This window comes from Pelodiscus sinensis, chromosome 3 (assembly GCF_049634645.1).
Source record: "Pelodiscus sinensis isolate JC-2024 chromosome 3, ASM4963464v1, whole genome shotgun sequence".
NCBI classification, from domain to species: domain Eukaryota; kingdom Metazoa; phylum Chordata; order Testudines; family Trionychidae; genus Pelodiscus; species Pelodiscus sinensis.
This window is the reverse complement of record NC_134713.1, coordinates 101,717,096-101,742,194: the sequence shown is the minus strand read 5'-3', so window position 1 is coordinate 101,742,194 and position 25,099 is coordinate 101,717,096. Positions and strand designations below refer to the sequence as shown.

At 42.2% G+C, this 25,099-nt stretch overlaps 2 protein-coding genes across 6 annotated transcripts in view; one reads left to right on the top strand and one right to left on the bottom strand.

The window, feature by feature from the left end:
- PHACTR2 (phosphatase and actin regulator 2) overlaps positions 1–11,518 on the bottom strand; it is a 198,182-nt gene extending 186,664 nt beyond the window's left edge. The window contains exon 1 of one of the 2 annotated variants that reach the window (XM_075924329.1): positions 11,206–11,518. In XM_075924329.1, coding sequence (XP_075780444.1) covers positions 11,206–11,371 — 166 coding nt within the window. In that variant the 5' untranslated portion in view covers positions 11,372–11,518. The remainder of the gene's footprint in view (positions 1–11,205) is intronic. The other variant, XM_075924328.1, reaches the window with a different exon arrangement.
- An 8,150-nt stretch (positions 11,519–19,668) lies between these two features.
- The window catches only part of FUCA2 (alpha-L-fucosidase 2), a 28,945-nt gene continuing 23,514 nt past the window's right edge, over positions 19,669–25,099 (top strand). For 2 of the 4 annotated variants that reach the window (XM_006128787.4, XM_075924333.1), the window contains exon 1: positions 21,683–21,910. In XM_006128787.4, the coding sequence (XP_006128849.2) occupies positions 21,726–21,910 (185 nt within the window). In that variant the 5' untranslated portion in view covers positions 21,683–21,725. Of the gene's footprint in view, positions 19,772–20,786; positions 20,998–21,682; positions 21,911–23,072; positions 23,144–25,099 lie in introns of those variants that run through there. The other 2 variants (XM_025187616.2, XM_075924334.1) reach the window with 2 other exon arrangements.

The window sequence follows — 25,099 nt, the reverse complement described above, 5'->3', positions numbered from 1 at the left end:
AGGCTTGTACCTGGAAGCATTTCTATGGGAGGAAATCTCGCACTATCCCTGCCCTCATTCTTGCTCTCCTCACAGTGTCCAACTGCCTCTAGCCATTTCTGAGTACCCCCAGGAAGAGGGGTCACTGCTCTCACTGGGGTCTTTAGAGAGAAATGACCCAGATAGCATCTGAGGACCTTCACAGTCTTTACTACAGCACCTCTGTGAGGTTGGGAAGTGCTATAATACTATTTCTAGAGATGAGGACCTGAGGCAAGATGATTTACTCAACATCCCATTTGAAGTTTGTAGCGGAAGAAGAGACTCACCATACTCTCACTAGTCTTAGCACAGGGCATCTGTCACAAGGCCAGCCTTCTTTTCCGATATGTACAAATTAAACAAAAGAGATCATTTAATTTAGAACCAGATGTGTTAATACATGTTACAAATCTGGGTTTCCTGAGCTTGCCATTATTAAGTTCTTAATTTCAGTCCTAATTAGGAAATTGTAAAATTTAAACACTAATTTGCATTGATTATTGGGAGTAATTGCCATTTTTGGATGAAACATTTCACTAGACCATCTGTAATAAAGTTATTTTAAAATGAGTTGTAATCTATCAAATTGAGTTAGAGTAAAAATAAAACCCTCTCTAAATATCAGGAGCATTACTAATTATTCCCTTACTCACTAAGTTTAAATATAGCTATGTATGTTTGAATATAAAGAAAGCCTGCAATTAGGACACAAACTTTCAACTGCAAATTTGTCACAACCTATTCTTTACTGTGTCCATAGAAAATAATAATAATAAAAAAAACCTTACAAAACCAAACCCCCACACCTACACCAATTTGACTCAGTGCCCGTAACTTATTTGCATGAGATGTACATTAGTCACAAATGGATTTAGAAACTATGATTCTCCACCCAGAATGGAAAAAAGAAAATGCATGATGTGTCTTTACAAGGGGTATGTATGGTACATTGGTTCAACATACTTTCTAGGGCCTGATCCTCTGAAGTGCTGAGATCCTCATCCTTTAGACCAGGCATTCAGCACCTTGGATGATCAGGGCTCCACGGAAGGAAGGAAGGAAGGAAGGAAGGAAGGAAGGAAGGAAGGAAAATAAATGGATTTAATGATATTTTCACCATGCTGATTTATAAATATAAACATTTTGTTCAAGTTCTTCCCAATGAATTTTGGAAAATATATTAAAAAACAAGATTTTCCTGTGAAAAAAATGGAAATGTTTTGGGACCAAAAACTTCAACTGATTCTAGATTTAGAAAACTAAGGCACATCCAAAACTTAGCTTTCCCCCTGAGCTTTGCCATCACTCCTCCTATAGTTCTGAAAATCTCACCTCTATTCCCAGTATATTGTCTGTTCTTTTCATGACTCCTAACAAGCCTTTTGTTCCTTCCACATGATCTCCAAACAATCTAACTCCAGTCATCTGAAGAAGTGGCTATGCCCACGAAAGCTCATGATAACATCTACATGATTTATTAGTCTATAAAGTGCTACCAGACCATTTGTTGTTTTTCTCCTTTTCTTGTGAAACTTCTAAACACTCTGTTTATCAACTACATTCACCAAAAGCCTTCTTTAACTTTAACGGCTCTTTTGTGGACTCTTAAACCTAGCCCATGTTTGCTGGGTCCCAACTCTATTCTAATGTCATTCACTAAAGCTTCCTAGTCAAACACTCTCTAATGTATCAGCATGTACCTCATAGTATATAAGCTTTGAAGTGGCAGACCATGAATAGCAAATACACAGCTATATCCAGATAATAGATAATCACAAGCTAAAGAGGAAAGTCTGACAATTGGGTTGTTTATTAAAAAATAAAGGGGCAGGAGGAGAAATTTGTTGGAAGCTGGGGAGAGTGAGGAGAGCCAGGGCCTGCTGTGTTTCAGAAGCGCGTTAGGGAAGAGGCAGAGAGAGGCAGAGAGAAGAAGAAAGATGGGAAGGCTGACTTCCTAGGTTTAGAATAGCTTTGATAAGATGAACTTCTAGGATTTTATCAAAACTGAATTGATCTCTGATTTTCACTCTCAACATGTTAAAAGAAACAAGATGTAGTCTTGTAGTTCAGATCTTTTATAAAGAAAGTGTGGATAATAGTTTCCCCTTTCTTTTGTAAATTGGATGACGGGGTGGGGGAAGAGGAAGAATAACAGTATTTTTCCAAACTCAGACCACAAAATTTGCTTGTCCATTTGTGAACATTTTCAAAATATGAGCCCTGTAGGGCAACCAGTGTAAATAAAAAATATTCTACTAAATTCCTGAAATCCTACTGCTGTTTATAGGAACAATGTCTCTTTGACAAGAAATGAGCAATGTCCAATATTCCAACATTTAAGCAATAGTCTAGCCATCATCTCTAATAGAGGACTCCAACCCTTCAAACTGTCTATTGAGTACTTCAGAAGAAGTAGGAAAGTGGATTTAGAAATAACACAAAGAATGAGAAGGACAATGTTAATACATGCAAAAGGAATACAAGATCAACCACATGAGAGAGACAACAGAAGATAGAAAAGCATGTCATTACCAAAGCACACAGCAGGCTATGCTGCTGTTCAATGGAACTGTGCTTGAACATTCTTCACATAAGAGCAAGGGAAGTTTGCAAGGATTATTGACATTGATCTGAGAAAGCTTCTGACTGGATGACAACAACACTAACATTTCTAAAGCCATCATACCTGAGAGTTGATTCCTATAATGGTTATATTTCAGTGCTTGAATCTTTCATAAACTCACAGAGCCTAACGTTTTTACAAGTTTTCATGATTATATAGCCTGATTTTACATATTAAAGACCCAAATCTAATCTCATAAACAGTGTAAACAAGAACATGTTATCAGAAATCAATGAATTTATAATGGTATAAAACTGGTGTGAGTGAGACCAAGCTGAGGCTCTTACTTGCTGTGTATTTCCTTTACAGGATAAACAGACTGACTCTTTACATAAGCTAAGAAGAAGACAAACCCTTCCACATGAAGGACAAGCAAGAATGTCCATTGTCAATAATATTTTTATGACAATATATTTCAAAGATAAGCAAAAGGTAACAGAAACCAATACACCAAACTCAGGATTTTTTTGATCCCTTTCTGTAAACTCTTTCAGATGAGCTGAGTAATTTAATAGAGTAATTTTAGGAAATGTTCATCTGCACTACAACTAGCAACAATACTAGCCAAACATAATGGTTGCTATTACAGGCTACTTTGTCACCTGAAACTGATACTCACCTCCCTTTGTAAAGCACTTTGAACTATGCTAATTGTGTAGCTTAAGTCGAAATAGCTTATTTCAACTTTTGGTGCGGTCTACACAGCAGTTATTTCAAGATAGAACACTTTTCCCCTGACTTACCTTACACCTATAAAATTAGAGTCAGAGTAAGAAGTCCTCCCGCTGGATATAATTTTGATGTTATGTCGAAATAACTGCTTGTTGTGTAGACGTGGACTATGTTATTTCAGAATAATGTCAGTTATTCTGAAATAACGCTGCAATGTAGATATAGCCTTTGAGCGCTAAATAGGAGTTAGGTATTATTATTAGCAGCCAAAATATACTTGAAAATGAGATGCTGAGACACTTGGAAAACAACTGACCACTTTAGGGGGATTACTTGGGCTCCACCACTGTGAAAAACAAGAATAGCCACAGGGTGCAGTCTTAATCTTAAAATTCCACTTTGAGTGTTCCTAGTTATCATGTAAAGAAGAAAGGAGCAGGACAAAATTTCTCTTGATATTCTGTATCGTAGATGGCTTACAAATCTCACATTGAAGCTTACAAACAGTAAATGGTTTCCATTATAAAATGTTTATTGCTTTGTGACAGGGAGTAAACTGGCCTCTGTGGCTCTCTGGAGGAGGCCTCACAGTCCCATTATATGTTTCAGAGGGGTAGCTGAGTTAGTCTGTAACAGGAAAAACTTAAAAAACAACAGTCTAGTAGCACTTTAAAGACTAACAAAACATGTAGGTGGTATCATGAGCTTTCGTGGGCATAATCCACTTCTTCAGATGACCGGAATGTTGGAAATCCAGATCCAAGAATAAATAAGGGAAGATGGGATGGGGGGAGAAGGAAAAAAAATTGAAGGGGAGGAAGAAAAAAAGACAGTGAGTAGATAAGCTTCAGAGGGATAGCCGAGTGAGTCTGTAACAGGAAAAACTTAAACAACAAACAGTCTAGTAGCATCTTAAAGAATAGATGCTTAAAGAATACTCTTTAAGATGTTATTAGACTGTTTGTTGTTTTTTAAGTTTTTCCTGTTACAGACTCACTCGGCTATCCCTCTGAAGCTTATCTACTCACTGTCTTTTTTTCTTCTTCCCCTTCAATGTTTTTTTCCTTCTTCTCTCCCCTCCCCTCATCCCTCCTTCCCTTATTTATTCTTGAATCTGGACTTCCAACATTCCGGTCATCTGAAGAAGTGGGTTGTGCTCATGATACCATCTATAAGTTTTATTAGTCTTTATAGTCCCATTATATGCCATCCTAGAAAGGTAGAAGGATAATGGCAGCAAAGGTAGGTCCTTCAAGCCTACCTAGAGAAGCCTTGTTGGAGCATCCATCTTAGAAGTTAGAGAGATCTGGTCCTCCAAGGGATAGAGCAGTTAATGATAGCCAATCAGAACCCAAGAGGCCATATAAAAGAAGCTATGAGAGCTTAGCAAATCAATTCTTGGCTGGTACTGGAGGTGGAAAGGAGGAGGAGGAGGGAGAATGGGTGCTTCTCTCTGGCTAAACTTTAGGGATAGTTAGAATTTGGTTCTGGCTGCATTTTGCATGACTGGATTTGTAGAGAGAGGATTTAAGAACCTTAACCCTGAATCTAAAGGACCACATAGGGAGAGGCCCAGGGAAGATGTAGCAAAAAATTGGATGAAGCAGTATATGGCAGCTGTGTAGAGGGTTCCTGGATTGAAACCCATAGTAGTGGGCCTTAGTTTCCCCCATTATGCCACTTTACCTGTGGTCAAACACCAAGAAGAGTATGGAGGTTGTATGGGAGTCTGAATAAAGGGCTGAATTTAAAGGGCCCTGAGCAGGAGCAGCCCTAGACGAGCTGCCGGCAACTGGCGCCCTAGGTGAAACATGCGATCGGCATGCGATCATTGCCCCGCCTCCAAAGCCCTCAACGGCAGTTTATTTTGGCGCCCTAGGTGACCACCTAGGTCACCTGTATTGACGGGCTGCCACTGGTCCTGAGATAGGGCTGAAGACCCTACTGAGGGCAAAGTAAACTGTTTGTTTATTGGACTCTTCCTACCCCAGAAGGGGTTCATTCAGACTTTGTGATGTGACCAAACTGAAGACCCATCAAGTTTGATTTGCACCCTGCAGGAAACATCGAGTTTGAGAAAAAGTCACAGTATTGCACCTAGCCACTCATTGGTGCTCAAGTGGTGAGTGTCCCTATATAGCAGTTTTACTGCCCACATACTTCTACCCATGTGCAGTTTCTGGTGGCCTTATTTCATGAAATGTGAAAACAACAAAGTAACAAATAACTGATTTAAGTCAATGATGAGTTAAATCAGATTAAATATTTAGAGTTTGGTTTTCAAAACCTTACATGACTTATATTCAGGAAAGATAAGTGTGTAAAAGCTCTCTTGCAATGGACTTTTTAATAGCCTACACAGGCTTCATACTTCAGTTATGATCTGATATTAAATGGTTACTCAGTAAAAGCCTCGCTTTAGCAGGAAGTGAGAGATGCCAAAGGCCATGAGAAACTAAAATACACTGTGGCAAAATGCTAAACAGATCACACAGCCAAAAGCTGATTTATTGCCACAAATGCATGTTAAAGCATATACTGCAAATGTTTATAACCTGCTTTCTACTTAGCTAGCTGTGGAGATCATTACCATATTTAAATAATGTTTTTCATCCTGAGCCCACATGTAGAATTGATTCTAAAAAGCTGAACTGGCTATCATTCCGCTTGTAAAAATGACATACTATTTTGTGTTTTTAAAACCATCGTGCACCCACACTTAATCATCAGGGACACAATTGTTTTCTACAAGCTTCAGCAGGTAGCAAAATTTGCCAAGTCTAATATAAAAAAGTGTTAGATTCTTACCATGCAGGCAATAAGGCGTAAGCCCACATCTCAGAAATCAGTAGGTAAATACTAGTGCACCCGGCTTCCTTATGCATACTTCAGCATAATGAAAGATGATGATTCACACAGACTTCATCTTTTTCAGTAAATGCAGTATGAAAAAATGTACCCAGACAGCTGACATTTTCCTTAGAACTTTGAAACTATAAATGATGCATAATGATTAAAACAGTTAAGTTTAATATTACATGACGACGGCTGCAGTATGTTTCCTGATTACAAAGAATATATGTACTTATTTTATAAACATTTGCTTGTCAAACAAAATAGTGATAGGTTTATCAATACAATGTTTTAAATACAATGAAAAAAGATCAAGAATCTACCATGTTAGAAAAAGGATGTACAATTTCTAAGAAATCATACAGGTGGTTCTTAGTTGCTGCGCTTATACAAAGTAACAATTTGTCTTTTCTTCTACTGTAATTTTCCACCCAAAATTACCTATCTTAAACCTCTTGTAATTTCTTTCCTTTAATCTGTCCAGCAAAAGCCTGCTCAGTGAAAGTATGTATTTCATTTATACTTTTCTCCTTTTTCATTTGTATTTTCATACAAACACTTGCACGGGTAATTACTATACATATAAGTATACTCCCCGATCATGAAAGAGACGTCCCTCCAAACTTCCCAGCTCCCTTATCCACAGACTGAAACATTCTCTCTGACCTACAGCCCCACTCCATGTATGTATGACTTGATTTTCTGGAAGCACTAAAAATCTGCAGCTCCCATGGACAATATACTGGGTGTCCAGTACATGTGAAAATGAGACCCCCCCAAAAGTATGGAACCCATTCTGTAGCCAGTTTTGAAGTCTTTGGCTAAGTTACTTACCCAGTGTCAAATACAAAGGACCAAATTCAGAGATTAATCTAAATATATTCAAACTAGCATAAAGAGCTAATCACCACATACATCTCTCCCACTTCTGAGGGAGTCCGCCCTCAAAGAGTCAAATCAATCCATAGTCTGTGAATTCTAGGTTCCAGACTGATTCTGGGCTCTAAAATACCTTCAGCTGTCAAAAAGCCTTATTTTATCTGCATCTGCCAAGAAGATTGCACCTGCTGCTGTCTGATAATGGCCTAGCTACAATATTTCACTGCTTTGTGATTTTCATTAGAACAAGTTATCTAAACAAAGAACCTCTCAAAAGGACCAGCACCAAACACGCCCACAGGAACAATTAAACCATCAATCACAAGGATTAAACTCATGAATTCCTTCCCAGCAATTGCCAAAGGTGGGTGGCTATGAGACCATAGGAGCGGGGGTTGCCCACATGCTCATCCGTGGGTTCCACCCTCCTAACTGAAGCATATTAGGGTGGTGAGAACAGCCACTTCAGTGAGTTGACTCATGTAGTGTTAATAGAATATTCCTTCTCCACCTATGGACACCAAGTCACTGAGTCTAAGCAGTTCCAAAAAGGGCCAGATTATGCCACTTTAATTAATGCTTAGAATGTTATGACAGTCCTCAAACAGACCCACTAAATGAAAATACTTGAGGATAATTAATTACTCAGTATGACTAGGATTAGCTCAGTTTGGCCCAGACAGAGGACAAAAATAGCCTGCCACCATTTATTCTAGAATAGTCCCTTTTGAAAAAAAATTATATATTTTCAATTTTATTAGCCTAAAAATAGGATGGCAGTTGATGGCAACATGCTGAAAAGAGATGCCAGGAAACTGTTACTTCTAGGGTATGGAAAAAGCCTAGATTCATTAATCTGTTCAGATATATAGATTGCTTGTTGGGAATAATAGACAGATGGATTTTGTGAGCCATTGCCAAAACTGCTTTTAGAAAACCTAGTATAATTTTTGTAACTAGGCAATCTCCATTAACATTGTCCCTCAACAATTGGTGCACATATAGCGACAAATTCAATGCTGACTAAATGGCAGAATAATCTTCTTATAAGATATTGACTGTTCAGAAAATGGACCAAACTGAGCTCTAATATGTCAGCACAACTGAGATCAGAATCTGGCTGATGGGGACAAAAAAATGTCAGCAGGCACCGTTTCATTTCATTCAAATAAACTCGGTCTGAAGAAATTTTAGGAGGGACAAAGGGAAAAAAACCACGTACAGATTTTTAAAAATTCCTTCTAAATAGGAGCACTTAGTATGCATGTGATATCTTTGATGTGAATGAGTGATGTACTTCAAATAAATAAACTATAAAGCTACAGGAAAAGATGGGGCAAAACGATAGTCATTATCATACTGTATCTCTAAGCACTCCAAAATTTCAGTCCCAGTTATGTTTGCTTTCCTGGTTTTTGGAAGAATGAGAAAGCAAGTTATTTTTCAGGGAAACACTACATTAAAATATTTCTAATCACCATATTAAAAAGGTAACAGCTTTACATTTTTATGTGTGTGTTCTCTTTTAAAAAATGGAATCAACAGTTGCGTTACCTGACCTTTTGTTGTGCACATGCACAGCTGGACAAATCCAGGGAACAGAAATGGAGAAAACAATTAAAGTGGTTTAAAAAAATTAAAATTTGTTGTTTGTCAGTCTCTGACAGGGAGCACATCCTTGAAAGGTTTTGTGTTTAAAAAAAAGACAAGGGCAGGAAGGGAGGCCTAATTTACCTCATCTCATATAAATCAAGTAAACTAAAAATAAATACTACTGTTGAAAGGAAGTGCCCACATCACAGTGGTCACCACAGTTAACACTAATCCTTTGTTGGACAGACAAACTGAAGACCGAACATACGTGGAGAATGAACACTATCACCATTAGGCCTGGACTGAGGCATATGAAAGAGGCTGTGTGAGTAGCTTGCAGGGCTGCAGTCCGTGCTCTACCTGTTCTGGTTCTTATCTCACTCGCCTAACACAAACAAGCAGTCTCCTTTACTTGCAGCACCCTTCACCAGCCTGGAATCTGCTTGAACATAGTTCAGAAGGAACAGATAGGAATAGAAGAAGGTAAAAGAAAAGATGAGGTGCAGAAACTGGAATACTGATTTGTCAGTAAAACAGTTTCAGACTGAATCTCATACTGGCCTTGGTTGTGCTTTGCTTCCTTCTGAGTGTGCACGGAAGCCTCCTTTCCCAGAGGTGCTGACCTAACCAAAGAGCCTACTCCCATTTCATATTTCCTATGGTGCAAGTGACATTAGATGACTTTGTCCTTCATACCATGCAGCATTGCTGGCTCAGTGCAGTGTGCTGTTCTCCCTACATTATTTAAATAAATGCTGCAGAGGATGTGCTCCCTCTGTGCACTTGGGAGCTCCAAAAGGCATTCTACCTCCTTGAAGCACAATCCCTCATTGTGGTTTGGCTTCGCATCATCCTCCATGCAAGTCAGTCTATAACTAATGTCACTGAATCCAAAATATCTCAGGCCAGATCATCAGCTGGTGTAAATTGCATGGTTTCATTAAGTGCTGACTTAGATCAGCTGAGGATCAGGCCCTCCATTTTCCAAATGAGCATAAACAAACAGATCAATAGTGTAGGATGCAACTGGGTTTTGCTCTTTTTAAAATCTGAGCCATGAGCAATGGCTCCAAAGACCTGGGAATAGCCAGATTTTTACTTTTGCCAATTTAAAACTTCTACATTGTAGACTGATCCTTATCTCCCTGAAGTTTCTACTTGAAATTCACCCTACACCGCTTTGTAAACTTCATTTGTCTCTAAGACTCAAATTATTCTAGAGACATACACCTGCAACTTCCACTGAAATCAACATGTGCACTCCTAGCTGTGGACAAAATTTTGCCTTTCAAGTTTGTCCCATCAGAAACTGGTTTGAAATCAGGAATCTTCAAAAATAACATTTTAGTGGAAAGCAGAAGGCAGTAAAGCAATATGATGCAATTCCCATTCCAAGCCAGATCCTACAGCCTTTATACAGGGAAAGCTCTCCAGAATGAGGACAAATTAGTCCTTGTATGAATCGTGCCATCAGTCCCTCACCTCTGCATTTAGGATTCCTTTCAGAACATTTCACAAACTTCCTGAAAACACTCACATGAAATATTGTATATTTGAGGAAAGTCACTTTGAAAAGCTCTAACTCCAGGTTGCAAAATGGTAACTGGGTGTTTGAAATGGAAGAAGAGAATACCCAAGCAATAAGTAATGAATATGACAAAGGTGTTTACAGTTTGTAAACAATTTGCACAAACAAACAGTGATATTCAGCTACAGCATAGGCTGATCTTAAATGCCTAATCATACTGAAATAAAAATGAATCTTAGGCTCTCTTTGCTTCTCAGGATCAGCCCCATGTTGTGAGGGCAACTTAGGCTATGTCTGCACTCCCAAGTTATTTCTAAATAATAACTCCCAAAATAACTTTCAAAATTAGCGTATTCCTTTTCACAAGCAGGAGCTATTATTTTGAAATAACAAGCCCATTCTTTCAAAACAACAGGCTTAGTAGTGTGGACGCTGGCCTTGTTATTTCAAAATAAGAGGAGTTATTTTGAAATAACTCCTCAGTGTAGACATTTAGGTCTTATAGACAAACTGCAGACTCATTCTGGTCTTGAAGCAGGGCAGATGGGCTGCCCCACTGCATTTCCCTGTTCAGATACACTTTGGATGTAAGAAGCAAACATGGAACAATGTAACGTTCAAAGTGATGCTCCTCATGTCAAGCTGGAGACAGAGCTGCCACTTGGTCCTTGATATGAAGCTGAGCTAGGTCGCAGCACCCTGGCTGCCGGCATCTTCTACCCTCCGCACTTTGCAAGGCTTTGAAATCCCAGAGGCCAGCTAAACGGTCTGCATTTCTTCCAACAGATCCGCAGGCTCCTGGAGAGCCAGGCACAAAACCCAGCTGGATCTGTTCCTGACATAAGCATCCCTTGCCCCGAATCCCCAGCACCAAGACACCTGCTGCAAAAGGTCCCCAGGAGAACAGAGCGCGGAATAGGTAGCGAGCGCCTGCATTAGCCGACAGCAGGTCGCCTAGACCAGCTCCAGGCAGCTGACTCCGCCTGGCGCCCCTTTCCCCCCAACTCCCCACGCCAGAAAAAAATACCCCACTCACCTGAGCCTGTCACGCTGAACCTGAACAGGTGGCTTCTTCTGGAGGAACAGAAGGAGGAGATGTCGCTTTGGGAGCGGCCTCTGGGGCCAGGATCACCGGGGAGCAGCCAGCTGGCTGGAGACGCTGCCTCCGCTAAGCTGCCCTTCCTCCCCTCCGCCTCCATCATCACCTAGGGACAGCGGCAGCCCGAGGATCCGCTAGACCGGAGCTACCCCCCCCCCCTCCCCCGCCTCAAGCGCGTCTGAGGGGGTGTCCGCCCAGAGGCGCGGGGACAGGCTGGGGAGGCTCCCGCAGCTCCGCTAGGCACGGAGATGGCCAGGGCGGGGGGAGGGAGGCAAGAGAAAAGTTTGCACAGGAAGGAGCCGCCCACTGGCTCAAAACTCCTGTCAGAGTGCGGCGCGCTGCCTCCAGAGATGTTCCAGCGCGCTGCTCTGCCTGGCCCGCCTCACCCAGCGGGGGCCTGCGGTCAGGTCCAGTCGGGCAGGGCTTTCCTTCTGGGCGGCAGCCCTGCCTTTGAAAAGACAGGGCTCAACAGGGCTGGGGGGAGGGGGGTTGCCTCGCCGGGCTGGAGGGAGCATTAATGAGGGACCAGGGAGGGTTGTTTCTCAATGTTTTTTCTTGCCTAAGACTTCAGTGTGTGTTTAAATACCGGTTACTTATTCCACTGGCTTGCATCCACACTAGCTGCAGAGAGGAAGAGAAAGCTAAACAGGCACAGTCACAAACATACATAGATGTGGGTGGGTTCATATGTACTACAGCAGTATCGCTTTTTTAAAGTTCAGCCTAACCACTCTGTTGTGGCTTTTTTAGTTAGCCCATCCTGGCTGTCTCAGAAACACCTTCAGCCTCATTCACCACTGTTTTGCATCCGCTGTTGTCATTTCCATTTGCAGAAAGTGGCTGCAAAAGTTTGATCCAATCCGACAGGTAAGCATTTTGTCCCCACTTTGTGCAAGTCACTACATAAGGGGCAAGTCAGTGGAGACTATGGTTACATCTAGACTGGCATGATTTTCCGGAAATGCTTTTAACAGAAAAGTTTTCTGTTAAAAGCATTTTCGGAAAAGCGCATTTAGATTGGCATGGATGCTTTTCTGCAAAAGCACTTTTTGCAGAAAAGCGTCCGTGGCCAATCTAGACGCGCTTTTCCGCAAAAAAGCCCCGATCGCCATTTTCACAACTGGGGCTTTTTTGCAGAAAACAAATCTCTGCTGTCTACAATGGCCCTTTTGCGCAAAAGTTTTTCAGAAAAAGACTTTTGCCCAAACGGGAGCAGCATAGTATTTCCGCAAAAATCTTACAGGAGATCGTCAGTGCTTTTGCAGAAATTCAAGCGGCCAGTGTAGACAGCTGGCAAGTTTTTCCGGAAAAAGTGGCCAGTCTAGACACAGCCATGCTGGTGGCTACATCTACACTGGCATGATCTTGCACAAAAACTCTTTACCGCAAGAGTTCTTGTGTTAAAGTAGTTGTGCAAGAAAGTGTCTACATTGGACCTAATTTCATACAGTAGAACGTCAGTTTACTTGCACAAGAACACACGGCCAGTGTAGACACGCAGCAAGTTTTGCGCCAGAGCGGCTGCTTTGGCACAAGATCACGCCAGTGTAGACAGCCTGTGTGTAGGAGGAAAAAGAACTTACTGTAATCTCAGAGTCTGATCTTTCCTCACTTATACCAGTAATGCCAGTGACATGACAATAGTTTTCCACTTTGTTTCATCCTCTCACAAACTATAATGATCAATGAGACAAGAGTTAAAAAATTGAGAGTATCCATTTTCCTTTCTGTATAGGATGCCTTTATTTATCCACCTCCTGACCTTTACAACAAAGAAGTTTCTTGGTGCATCATTTCATATTTACTGCGATGAGTCAAATCTTCTCCTAACATGCAGTTTTGTGTTAAGAAGTGAGTTTTGCCTGTACTTGACATAGTCTATATCTGCTGCTATATACAACACAAACTTTCTACTACAGGCAGTCCCTGACTTATGCGGATCCGACTTATGTTGGATCCGCACTTACGAACGGGGCTTTCTCGCCCCGGAGCTCGCAGGCAGCAGTCCGCCACCTTGACCTCCGGGGCGAGAAAAGCTGCTCCCGGTGCCCCTGGTCTGCTGGGGACCGTCTCCAGCAGACCAGGGGCACCGGGAGCAAAGCCGCAGCCGCGGCGGGGTCCCGCGCTTCTGAGGTTTTGCCAGAGCAAAGCCTCAGAAGCGCGGGAACCCGCCGCTGCGGTTTTGCTCCCCGTGTCCCTGGTCTGCTGAGAGGGGCGCAGTTACACGCCAGCAGACCAGGCTTTTGTTGTGGACCCTGGGGCAGAGCAGCTGGGGCGCTGTTGGTTGGTCCCTCAGCGCCACTCTGGGCACTACTGGACCAACCCGGCAGCACCCCAGCTGCTCTGCCCCAGGCGTCCTGATTCAGCCGCTGCTGAAACTGACCAGCAGCGGCTGAATCAGGACGCCTGGGGCAGAGCAGCTGGGGTGCTGCTGGGTTGGTCTGCCCCCGCTGATCAGTTTCAGCAGCAGCTGACTTGGGGACTTGGGGTTCTTAAGTTGAATCTGTATGTAAGTCAGAACTGGCGGTCAGTTTCAGCAGCGGCTGAATCTGGATGCCAGTTCCAACTTACATACAGATTCAACTTAAGAACAAACCTACAGTCCCTATCTTGTACGTAACCCGGGGACTGCCAGTATATATTTGAGAGAGTGTGTAGGTCTATCTGTTCAAGAACTCCTCCTTAACGGTAAGAGCTAGGGCTCCCAGTGTTCCCTTTAAGCTTTGGCAGCACAGCTTCACAAGTGATTAATCAGCCCCACCCAGTCAGTGAGCATCCTGCAGGGAGCCCTGGGCTTCTCACTAGGCGGGGCTGATTAATCACCTGTGAAGCTGTGCTGCCCACATCTTAGAGAGAACACTGGCTAGGACCAGGACCTGTGGTATGCAGCTTCCTCTTATCATATCTTAAAGCAGCGGTTCTCAAACTTTTGGGGCTCTGGAGTCCTTTACACGCGTAAAAATTTATGCGGCGCCCCAGTGGTCCGCTGATTGTATGTGTTGTACTTATCGATGTTTCCAGTTTGTCAACCTCGCGGAGCCCCTGAAGATGTCTTGTGGAGCCCTGGGACTCCCCGAAGCACAGTTTGAGAAACACTGTCTTAAAGCAAGGTGAGAGCTTGCTGGTGTCAGAAAAATGGGATGTGCCTGCAATGGGATTGCTTTTCATAAAGCTGTATAGAAAAGAGACAGAATCACCATGCAGGTGCAAGGGGCTGTCTGGGGGCATGTCCCGACTCTCCCACCACCTAGATGCCCTTTAGCTCCCCCCAATTTGTACGAGATCATTGCTGACTATTTCCCCCCATCAGGGAGTGAGGGAAAAGTGCACAGTTTGCTGCATTCCTCTCTGTGGCTGGGAAATGCAGTGGGCAGATGAACCTGCATCAGCCCCATACGTAGTAAATATGGAGTGATGGTTGAGAACTACTGATCTAAAGCGTGTCCAACCAATATTAAGGCCATTATTAAAAACATGATTGTGGAAGCTCTTCTAATGGCTGTTGTGTTTCATTGGCTGAGTGACTAGGAACAGGGGATCTAGCTTTCTTCTCAAGCCTTACTTTTTAAGAAGTTTAAAGGGGTGTTGTGGCTAAGGCAACAGAAGGGACTAAAATCTTTGCATTGTATTGTCTCTTCCACAGGTGTCATCATTGGTAATATTGAGACTCCATTGAAATCAATGGCAAAACTCCTAGGCTATGTCTACACCGGCAGGTTCTTACTCAAGAACAGCCATTCTTCCGCAGAGCATCCACATGGCCTGCCCACTCTCGTGCAAGAAGATTTATAGTACAGTGTGGGAAGAAAGGGCTTCTTGCACAAGAACTACGCTCTTTTCTAACAAGTGTAAGCTCTCTTGCACAAGACTTCTTGTGCAAGAAGTCAGTGTGGACGCGCGGCAGGGGCTTCTTGCACAAGAAAGCCCTATGGCTAAAATGGCCATCAGAGCTTTCTTGTGCAAGAAAGCGTCCACACTGCCATGGGTGCTCTTGCACAAAAGCACATGGCAGTGTGGATGTTTTCTAGCCCAAGAGTTCTTGCACAAGAACCTGCCAGTGTAGACGTAGCCCTACTGACTTCAATGGGCCCAGGGTTTCACCCGTGTATTTCTAATGCACCAAATAATGTAGTATCTAAACTATTACATACACAATAAGGGTATGTCTACACTACCACCCTTGTTCGAACTAGGGTGGTTAATGTAGGCAACCGAAGTTGCAAATGAAGCCCGGGATTTGAATTTCCCGAGCTTCATTTGCATCTTGCTGGGTGCCGTCATTTTTAAATGTCCGCTAGTTCGGACTCCGTGCCCGCGGCTTGGACTAGGTAGTTCGGATTAGGCTTCCTATTCCGAACTAGCTGTACACCTCAAAATCCCGGGCTTCATTTGCAACTTCGGTTGCCTACATTAACCACCCTAGTTCCAACTAGGGTGGTAGTGTAGACATACCGTCAGGTATCACATTACAGCTGTATGAAAAAGTTTTTATTCAGAAGCTGCTACTTAGAGAGTATCTTCATTTTTTCTCCATTTTTCCATTCATTGTCAGGCCATTCTTTGTACTTCATTATTGCAAAAAGCTTCAGCCCTAGCTCAAATGTCTACATAGGTATTTCTAGCTCTACAGCATGAGCCCCACTCATCTGAGCAGAGCTCTGAGGCTATGTCTACACTATGGGGTTTCCGGTATCCCAGAAAAACTCTGCTACGTCCAGGGAATATGTCTGCTCTTCTGCTTTTTTTGCAGAAGAGCAGATATGCTTTTTCAGAAGTCCTGTCTTCCTCCTCCCACTAGGAAGAAGGGCTCTTCCGAAAGAGGAGGCTTTTCCAAAATTTGGCCCAGTGTAGATGGGCCAAATTTCAGAAAAGCCTCTTCTGAAAAAAATATTGGAAAAAGGTACGTAAGTTGCAGAGCGCAATTTGCGTACCTTTCTCCAATAGGTCATTGTAATGTAGACACAGCCTGAGACTTACTGTCACAGGTCTTTTTGCGCTGAATAGATGGAGCAATAGTGACCTAAAGGCTGTCCATATTCGGACAGTTTCCTGTTTACCTATCAGCATTGCTCAAGTATTATACAAAAATCTGACTATTCAGTCTTTACTGGCAACTAGTGAAATGTAACATATGATTTTTATTATTAGTTTCCCATTGCATTTTGTGTACTGCCAACCTTCTATCTTAACATGGATTTCAGTGACTATCCTAGGGCTCTTACAACTTTTCTTGAATCCAGTTAACCAAATTCTTATATTTTTGGTCATAATTAATATGTATTCCATTTTTTAAAAATGTAAATGGATGCCATTAAAGTAAGTTAGCAAAATACATAAGGTCTGATCCAAAGCTCTTGGACATCAATGAGAAATTATTGACTTGAATGGCCTTTGGATTAGAGCCATGAGCTATTTTTGGACCATTTTTTTCATTCAAAGCATTTAAGCCATAGTGGTTGCATGGTGTGCTGCACTACATGGTGCTACTTTAAAAGAGTACACTTAAAAAGGCTTACAAGTAAGGAGGCTTACATGTTGGGAATTCTTTTAGTGAAAGGAGAAGCTGCACAATGTATGAAAGCTAGAAGAACAGAGAAAACTGGAAGAGTAAAGAAAGAAGAGACAGAAGGTTCATGATAATACATGGTGAGGAGGAAAGTGATAGCTAAGGGAATGAAAGTAAGAGAAAATATCTTCCAGAAAATAGGTTAGCTTTGAGAACAAAATAGGCAGATACCAATATGAAAAGGTAGGATGAAAAATAAAAATTCAGGTGTATGTATTTCTAAAACACCATTAGAAATCAGAGTAAAGAGAACAATCAGAATGACTGATTCCACAGGCGCCACAATGTATTAATCATCCAATAACTTGATACAACTGAAAATATTAAATGTGATGACCTTGTTTTTTAAGTTTCAGAGGAGTAGCTGAGTTAGTCTGTAACAGGAAAAACTTAAAAAACAACAAATAGTTTAGTAGCACTTTAAAGACTAACAAAACATAGAGGTGGTATCATGAGCTTTCGTGGGCACAGCCCACTTCTTCGTTGGTTCTTGGTTCTGGACTTCCAACACCCGGTCATCAGAAGAAGTGGGCTGTGCCCACGAAAGCTCATGATACCATCTGTATGTTTTGTTAGTCTTTAAAGTGCTACTAAACTATTTGTTGTTTTTTAAGTTTTTTCTTGTTTTTTAAGGCCATTGAATTTTTGAAGGTGAGTATAGTGCTTGTGATTGGCAGCTCTGGAAACTTAAGTCCTCTATCCCAAGAGCAGGTAAATAAATCATAGGCAGTAAAGTTCAAACGGCGAGGCACAAGCTTCTTAATACTGCCCTTGCAGCCTTACAATGAAAGGGCTATTTGAATGGAGAGAAAGATTACTAAAATCACCTGTGAGTTTAGTCTTTGGCCTTTCTGAGAAGATTGCCAACAAAGATCCCAACTATGGTACTGATTTTGGGAAGTGCAGTGTTCACTAGGAAGTGGGATTAAACCAACTCATTTCACAGGGGTCACCCCAACAGCATTTAGGGGCCTCAGGGTATGTTTAGACTGCAGGCTTCTTTTGGAAGAAGCTTTTTTTGGAAGAGATCTTCCAGAAAAACGTCTTCCGAAAGAGAGCGATCACATTGCAAAAGTGCACTAAAAAAGCGATCTGCTTTTTCCAAAGAGTCTTTGGTGGGAGGGGAAGGGGCTGAGAAGGAATAGGAAGCTGATGAGAAGGCTAAATGTTGGCTATGTTTTCCTTTTGGTCCGTTGCTCAGCTGCTGCCTACACCTGGTACTACAACTAAGTAAATGAACAGCGAACTGCATAATTGCTCATTGTTTTCTGAAGAAGGAGGAACATCATAATGTTCCATTATGGTAGATGCAATAATATCAGAATTAAGATTTGGGAGAGACTATGAAGAGGCAGAGGGAGGGGCAAGGTTGGGAAACAATGGTACAGATGTAGAGGCATTCCATGAGGCATCTGGAGATGTTGGGGAGAAAAGCAAAGGATCAGCTGGTTTATCAGACTCACTCTATTATGGTATAGTAGGGAAGTAAGATTTGGAGAGGAAGGGGAAATGCCTTAACCAATCCATGTTTTCTTGTCACCCAGCACCGCATGAGACAGATGGAATAATTGGAACAGGGATACTGCTTGCTCTAGTAAATGAGTGTCTGCAATTGAAAATGATGTTATCCGTTCTGCTGTCATCTTTGGAGATGAGAAACATGAGAAACAGTGCCTGGTCCATTGCTCACAGGGTCACTTTGCTCCTTTACTGCTAGTGATCCAAATATAATTCATTGCTAAATGAGACTGGGTCAGTGCTCTATTTTTCAGTCTTTTAAAAAATAATCTTCTTCCAGACTTGTTGGAATCCGTTAAAGTTATCCATAATATTCCAAGAGACACTTCTAGCTGTACAGCAAGTCATGTCTTGTCTCCTGTCCTGCCCCACCACAGGCATCAGATATTGGAGAGTGGCCCTGCAGAGACCTTCATTGGTAAAATGTCAGCTAGATTAGGGAACAGATGGATGACCAGTGAGGGAGACAGAGTGAGTTTGGGGAGGAATTCCTTTCTTTTTCTCTCCTGTTGGGCCAGCAGGCTATTTGCGGAAGAGGACTATTGGAGACTCCTGGGGGACTTAATCATCTTCTGCAGAACACTGGGGGCAGGAATTAGAAGTTGAGTGGTGGCTAGATGTGGTTTATATTTACCAGCAGAGGTATTTGTGAAATCATGATGCAGAAGCAGCACTGAGGAGTTGAACTAGCAGCCAGCAGTGATTGTGAGACAAGTGGATTCCTGGATTCAAGGATATAGGAACAAAAAGGATTGTGATTGGAGAATATGGACCGGTGGCCATCATTGATAAAAATGTTAAGTAATATAGGGCCAAGAACTGATACCTGAGGGGGGACACTAGTTTGATGATGATTCCCATTTACAGTTTCTTTTTGAGACCTATCAGCTGTCCATCTTTTAATCCATTTAATGTGTTCTGTTAATTTTACATTATGCTTGAATTTTAATCAAAATAGTTGGTGATACCAAGTCAGACACCTGATATAAATTATTACCTTTATCAATCAAAATTTTAAACTAATAAAAAATAAAATAAATTTAGCATGATAGAATCTATTTTCCATGAACCTATGTTGATTGGCAGTAATTATACTACCCTCCTTTAATTCCTTATTAATCAAATCCTGTATCAGCTGCTCCATTATCTTGCCTAGGATTGGTATTAGCCTGACAGGCCTATAAATTACCTCGGACAATCGCATTTGCCCTTTTAAAATATTGGCACCACAGTAGCTTTTATCCAGTCTTCTGGAACTTCCCCAGTATTCCAAGACTCATAGAAAAACAACATTAACCAATTCTAACGGTTCAGCAAGCCCCTCAGCCCGGTCTATTAAAACTCTTGGATGCAAGTCACCCAAACCTGTTGATTTTAAAATGTCTAACATCAGTAGCTGCTGTTTAACATCCTCCTGAGGTACTAGTGGAGTGGAAAGAATGTTATATGATGGATGGTTCCTTATATGGTGTTCCACTTTAATAGGGAAAAGATCATTCAAGGATGAAAATATGGTACAGTAGTCCTAAGTAGGGCACATTTATTTTGGCAACATTTTCTCTGTGCTTACCCTGAACAGGCATGATGTGAGGGTTTTCACTCATTCATTTAAGCCTTTTGCATTTCTGATGTCTCATAAGTTTCTTGGGTCTGTGTGGGTTCTTCCTATTTATTACTCACAGGCTACTATATAGACCCCTGAGTGCCGAGATCAAAAGGAAGGTACAGAGAGACACCACAATGGCTGGGTACAATTTCATGTCACAACTGAGAAGTTTAGAAGCTGAATGTATAGCTTTAGATGAAGTAACTAAGTAGATTGTATGCTCAGAGCCAGGACTGAATTTTCAAAAATCTAGCCCCATTTATATTCATCTTTGAAAATTCCTGTGATTTTTGTGAGACAAGATGAGTGAGGTAATATCTCTTACTGGACCAACTTCTCTTGGTGAGAGAGAAAATCTTTTGAACAACACAGAGCTCTTTTTCAGATGAGTTTTGTCAAATCTTTTCTGAAAACTTCCATGCACCTTTCAGGAACTTCCACCTAATCACTCAGAGTTGTGGCCATTGTAATATTGCTTAAATATAATCACTGTGCTATGAAAGCTAAATCATACAATTCAGCTTTTTGATGTACTATGCCTGTGCTATGTAAATTGCAGAAAATCCTCCATTTTTACCAACAATGCTCTGAAACACTGCCACTTTGTGGTCATTCAAAGTTATGGCAGACAGAGCATATTTCCTGAATTTAGTTGTGCTCCCATAAAAATTCAGAAATAAATACATTAGCAGTATGGCTGGTTAAAATGACCTATTTTTGTTAAAAAAAAAGTTCTGAAGAGTTTTTTTTACAATTCAAAAACAGCACAATCAAGAATTTTTCTAGCCATTTATTCAGACGTTCACAGTCTATTTCATGCCTCTACAGTTACAGTTCACAGTAGGTCTATCAAACCAGGTTAACCAGAACTGAAGAGAAATCACAAACTGAGTGAGATTTTAAATGCCTCTTTGAAGCAGAATGAAAAATCCTTCCCCTTAAGAGGGAAATTCTTTAACAAGGGCCTGAACACCGCTCCAAAATCCGGCAGTTTCTTTCCAAATGAAAAGCTACAGACCTCATAGTTCCAGGAACCAAGGTGAGCAATTTTCCTTAAGTGACAATGTTTATAAATAATGAGAAGCAAGTTTCCTTTCTTTTTCAGGACTGTTCATAATGAACTGCCCAATCTCTATGCACCCACTGTGCTAGGGATCATACCATACAGCAGACCTGTCCATAGAAGCTTAAACTTTTAGGGATGGGGGGGGGGGGGGGGAGCTGCAGCACCCCCTGGTTTGAAGTGGTTTCCATTATGTACAGGGTTTCTAGTTGGATGCAGGAGCTGTCAGCACCCTCACTATAAAAATTGTTCCAGCACCCCTGGATCTGTCTACCAGCTACACTTTGCAACAAAGTCCTGGCCTTGGATGGTGCGGGGATGCTCAAATCCCATCGATTTTTTAAATAGCAATTGAGAGCGAGGTTGACTGGTTACATTTGTGTGTGCACTGCAAATTTCACATTGCCCACTAAATCCCTGGTAGTCCCCTAACGAAGGGCCTGATTTCAGCTTCCCTCCAAGCCTCTTTTCCTTGCTCAGCAAGCCTGAAAAAATAATCAGGCTCCAAGAAACGATTTTCTTAATTGCCTTGCCTTGTTGAACATGGCACTAACAACCTGTGTAGGCTTAAGAACCAGAGGCAGGAAGCAGCCCTGCCTGCCGCGGTCTGTCATCTGACTGCTGTCATGTGAGAGGCAGAAGCTCATTGACCAGCCTACAACTGCTGCTCTCAAATCACAGGCTGCAGCCTGCCGCCGCCAGCTATGCTGCTGCTTCTCCTCCTCTTTCTGCTCCCTTCGCCGCAGCCGGGACGCAGCGCGCGCTATGATCCTACCTGGGAGTCTCTGGATTCCAGACCACTTCCGCCGTGGTTTGATGAAGTCAAGTTTGGCATTTTCATCCACTGGGGCGTGTTCTCCGTGCCCGGCTTCGGCAGCGAGTGGTTCTGGTGAGGCTCCCTCCATGCGTTTGTCTCTCCTCACTTCCTCCTTTATGTTTCTTTAACGCTCCCTTGCTTCTTCTGTAGACACGGCAGCCTGTTGTGATTTCTTCCTTCCCTAATGAAGCTGCACCCTGTAGTAAACAACATTTCACTCTATGCCCCCCCCCCGCGCCCCAACTATGTCTCTCTTAGTAGTAAAGTGATAGGAGAGAATTGAACCACAACCTCACATCTGATGAACACCCTTGAAAGTTGGGAGAGTCAGAAATGGAAATCCACAGACAAATTTTGCAATGTCTGAAATGCCATTTCTTTGGGAATGTTAATGATGTCTATTCACTCCTAAAAGCACCCATGCATCTGATATAGAGCAAAAGGGATCTACCTTAATCATAAATATACCAAAAATAAATAAGAAAGCTTTGAGCATGATACAGATCCTTCCAAAACAAAGTTTATGGTGGAATGTCATTGCTAAAATCACTTTTCCTTGAGCCATAAGGATCCACCCACTAGCAAAATTATCCTCTTATTGTGTAATAATATTTTCAAATCCTCACTATCAACACTTTCAACACCCGTTGTCCTCAAACTTTCCCATGTGAACTTTTTTGTAAAGGCTGGGCTGTATAGGGTTGTACAGCCTGTAAATGAGGGCAAAATTTGTTCCTGAAGTAGAAATGGACTCCTTTCCCCAATCCTGACTGCACATCTGCTGATAACTACTGTGTTTGATTACACACACAAAAAGATTAAAATACACTCACTTTAAAAATGGACAAAAATGGTTGGGTATGCTCTCCCATTTTGTATTTGAGCTATTATTTACTACCCATGTACCAGATTTTGATGTGGAGTAACTATTGACTGTAGGTAGCATATATAATTGTGGTATGTCCTTATTTACCATGTGATTACAGCCGTCCATTGTTAATACCAACTTTCTTTCCTTGTATATAGCTGCTCCCACTTCTGATCTCAGCAGATCTCTTTTCAGTTTCTTTCTGGTCCTTTTTTTTTTTTTTTTTTTTTTTTTGCTATTAGTCTGTCAGCTAATGTTATTAGTGACCTGTGCATTACAATGGAGAAGAGAGTAAAAAGTGAGGCCAGTTTCCTTAGACATTTAAATGCTTGAAATTGCAACTATTTTCCCACATTTTTTCCATAGGAAGATTTCTGGACCTTTTCTTCCAGATTTTTCTCTACAAGAGGCCAAGTTCTGGATTTTCATGAGTACTGGTGAGATTAAACTCTGATCCTCAACTTGGAATTTTAAACTGAATTTTTAAATGTTTTTTTTTTCTTCACTGGTTTTGAATCAACACCAGTGTGTGTCTAAACTTACTGGGTGGTCTTACTAGGGCAGTAGGACTTTTTATATAGTAAGCCGTGTGTGGCCATGTCAGTCTCAGGATATGCAACAGACAAGGTGGGTAAGTAAGGTAGCCTACTTTTTTTTGACCTAACTTTTGTTGGTGAAAAACACAAGATTAGGGCAACACAGAGTTTTTCTTTGACCATCAGAAGACGGTCCGATAAAAGATATCAAAGAAGATTAGGGGCTGGAAGAGACCTTGAGAGGTCCAACCCCCTGCCCAAAAATACATCATTCTAACCAGGGCTTTCTCAAGCCTGGCCTTAAAACTTTAAGGATGGAGATTCCATCACTTCCATTCCAATGCTTCACTACCCTACCTAAGCCCAGATCCCTCAGTTGCTCCCCATGAGTCATGTGCCCCAGTCCCATAGTAATTTTCATTGCCCTCCACTGCACTTTCTCCAATTTGTTCACATCCCTTCTATAGTGGGGCCCCAAAACTGGACATCATATTTCAGATATGGCGGCCTCACCAGAGCAAATTGAGGGGAATAACCACTTCCCTCGATCTGCTGGCAATGCTTCTATTAGTGCAGCCCAATATGCAATTAGCCTTCTTGCTAAATACCCAGGTCCTTTTCTGCTGACCTGTCACTTAGTGAGTTGGTACCCAGCCTGTAGCAGTGCATGAAATTCTTCACTTTCTTTGTTGGACATCATCAGATTTCTCTTGGCCCAACCTCCAATTTGTGTAGGTCACTCTGAACCCTATTCTTACCCTCCAACGTGTCTACCTCTCCTCCCATTATAGTGTCACCTGCCAACTTGATGAGGGTGCAATCCATCTCATTCATGTCAATAATGAAGATGTTGGGGGGAAAAACAGCCCCCAGGACTGACCCTTGGGGTATTCTACTTGATACCAACTGCCTCTAGACATCCAACTGTTGATCATTATCCATTAAGTCCCCTTATCTAACCACTTTTGATCCATCTTATCAGGCCAAACTTCTTTAATTTGCTGGCAATAATACTGTGGAAGACTATATCAAAAGCCTCGATAAAGTCAAGGTATATCACATCCACTGTTTTCCCCATATCCACAGAGCTAGTTATCACAGAAGGCAATTAGGTTGTTCAGGCATGACTTGCCCTTGGGGAATCCATGTTGACTTTTCCTGCTCACCTTCCTCTTGTCCAAGTTTTCCATGGGATGTGCTGCTGCATGTGCTCTTCCGTCATGACCGGATTTCCACATGCCCGCCTGGTTGGATTACCAACTGTCTAATCATACAAACCCAAAGACACTTGCCCTGCTCCCTGCCCCATCTCATCCCTGAGGCTATGCCCCTGCTCCCTCAATCCCTCCTCTCCAGTCTTCACCAGGCTGCATCAGAGAGCTGTGATGCAGAAGGTGGTGGGTGGTGCAGGCTCTGGGAAGGAGTTTGGTGTGGGGTGGGGGCTGTGGGATCTGGGAGGGAGTTGGGGTGCTGGATTTGGACATTGGAGTGCAGGAGGGAATCAGGAGGATGGTGCTTACCTCATCTGGCTCCCAAAAGCAACGAGGAGTCCATTCTGGCAGTGGGCTCCTTGACTGGGGCCAATGGAAGCTGCAGAGCTGATGCTTGGGGTGGGGGGCAGTGCGCAGAGACACCTCCTTCCCAGGGGCTATAGGGACAGTACCAGCTGTTTCCAAAAGCGGCGCCCGTGAGGGCAGGCAGGAAGCCTGCCTTAGTTCCACTGTGCTGCCTGCCCTCCCAGGCCCTTTTAAATCACCTGGCCTTCTGGGCAACTGTCCCATTTGTTGTCCCCCATCCTCTAGGGTCTGTTTTGGGACCCGTACTGTTCAATATCTTCATCAATGATGTAGATATTGG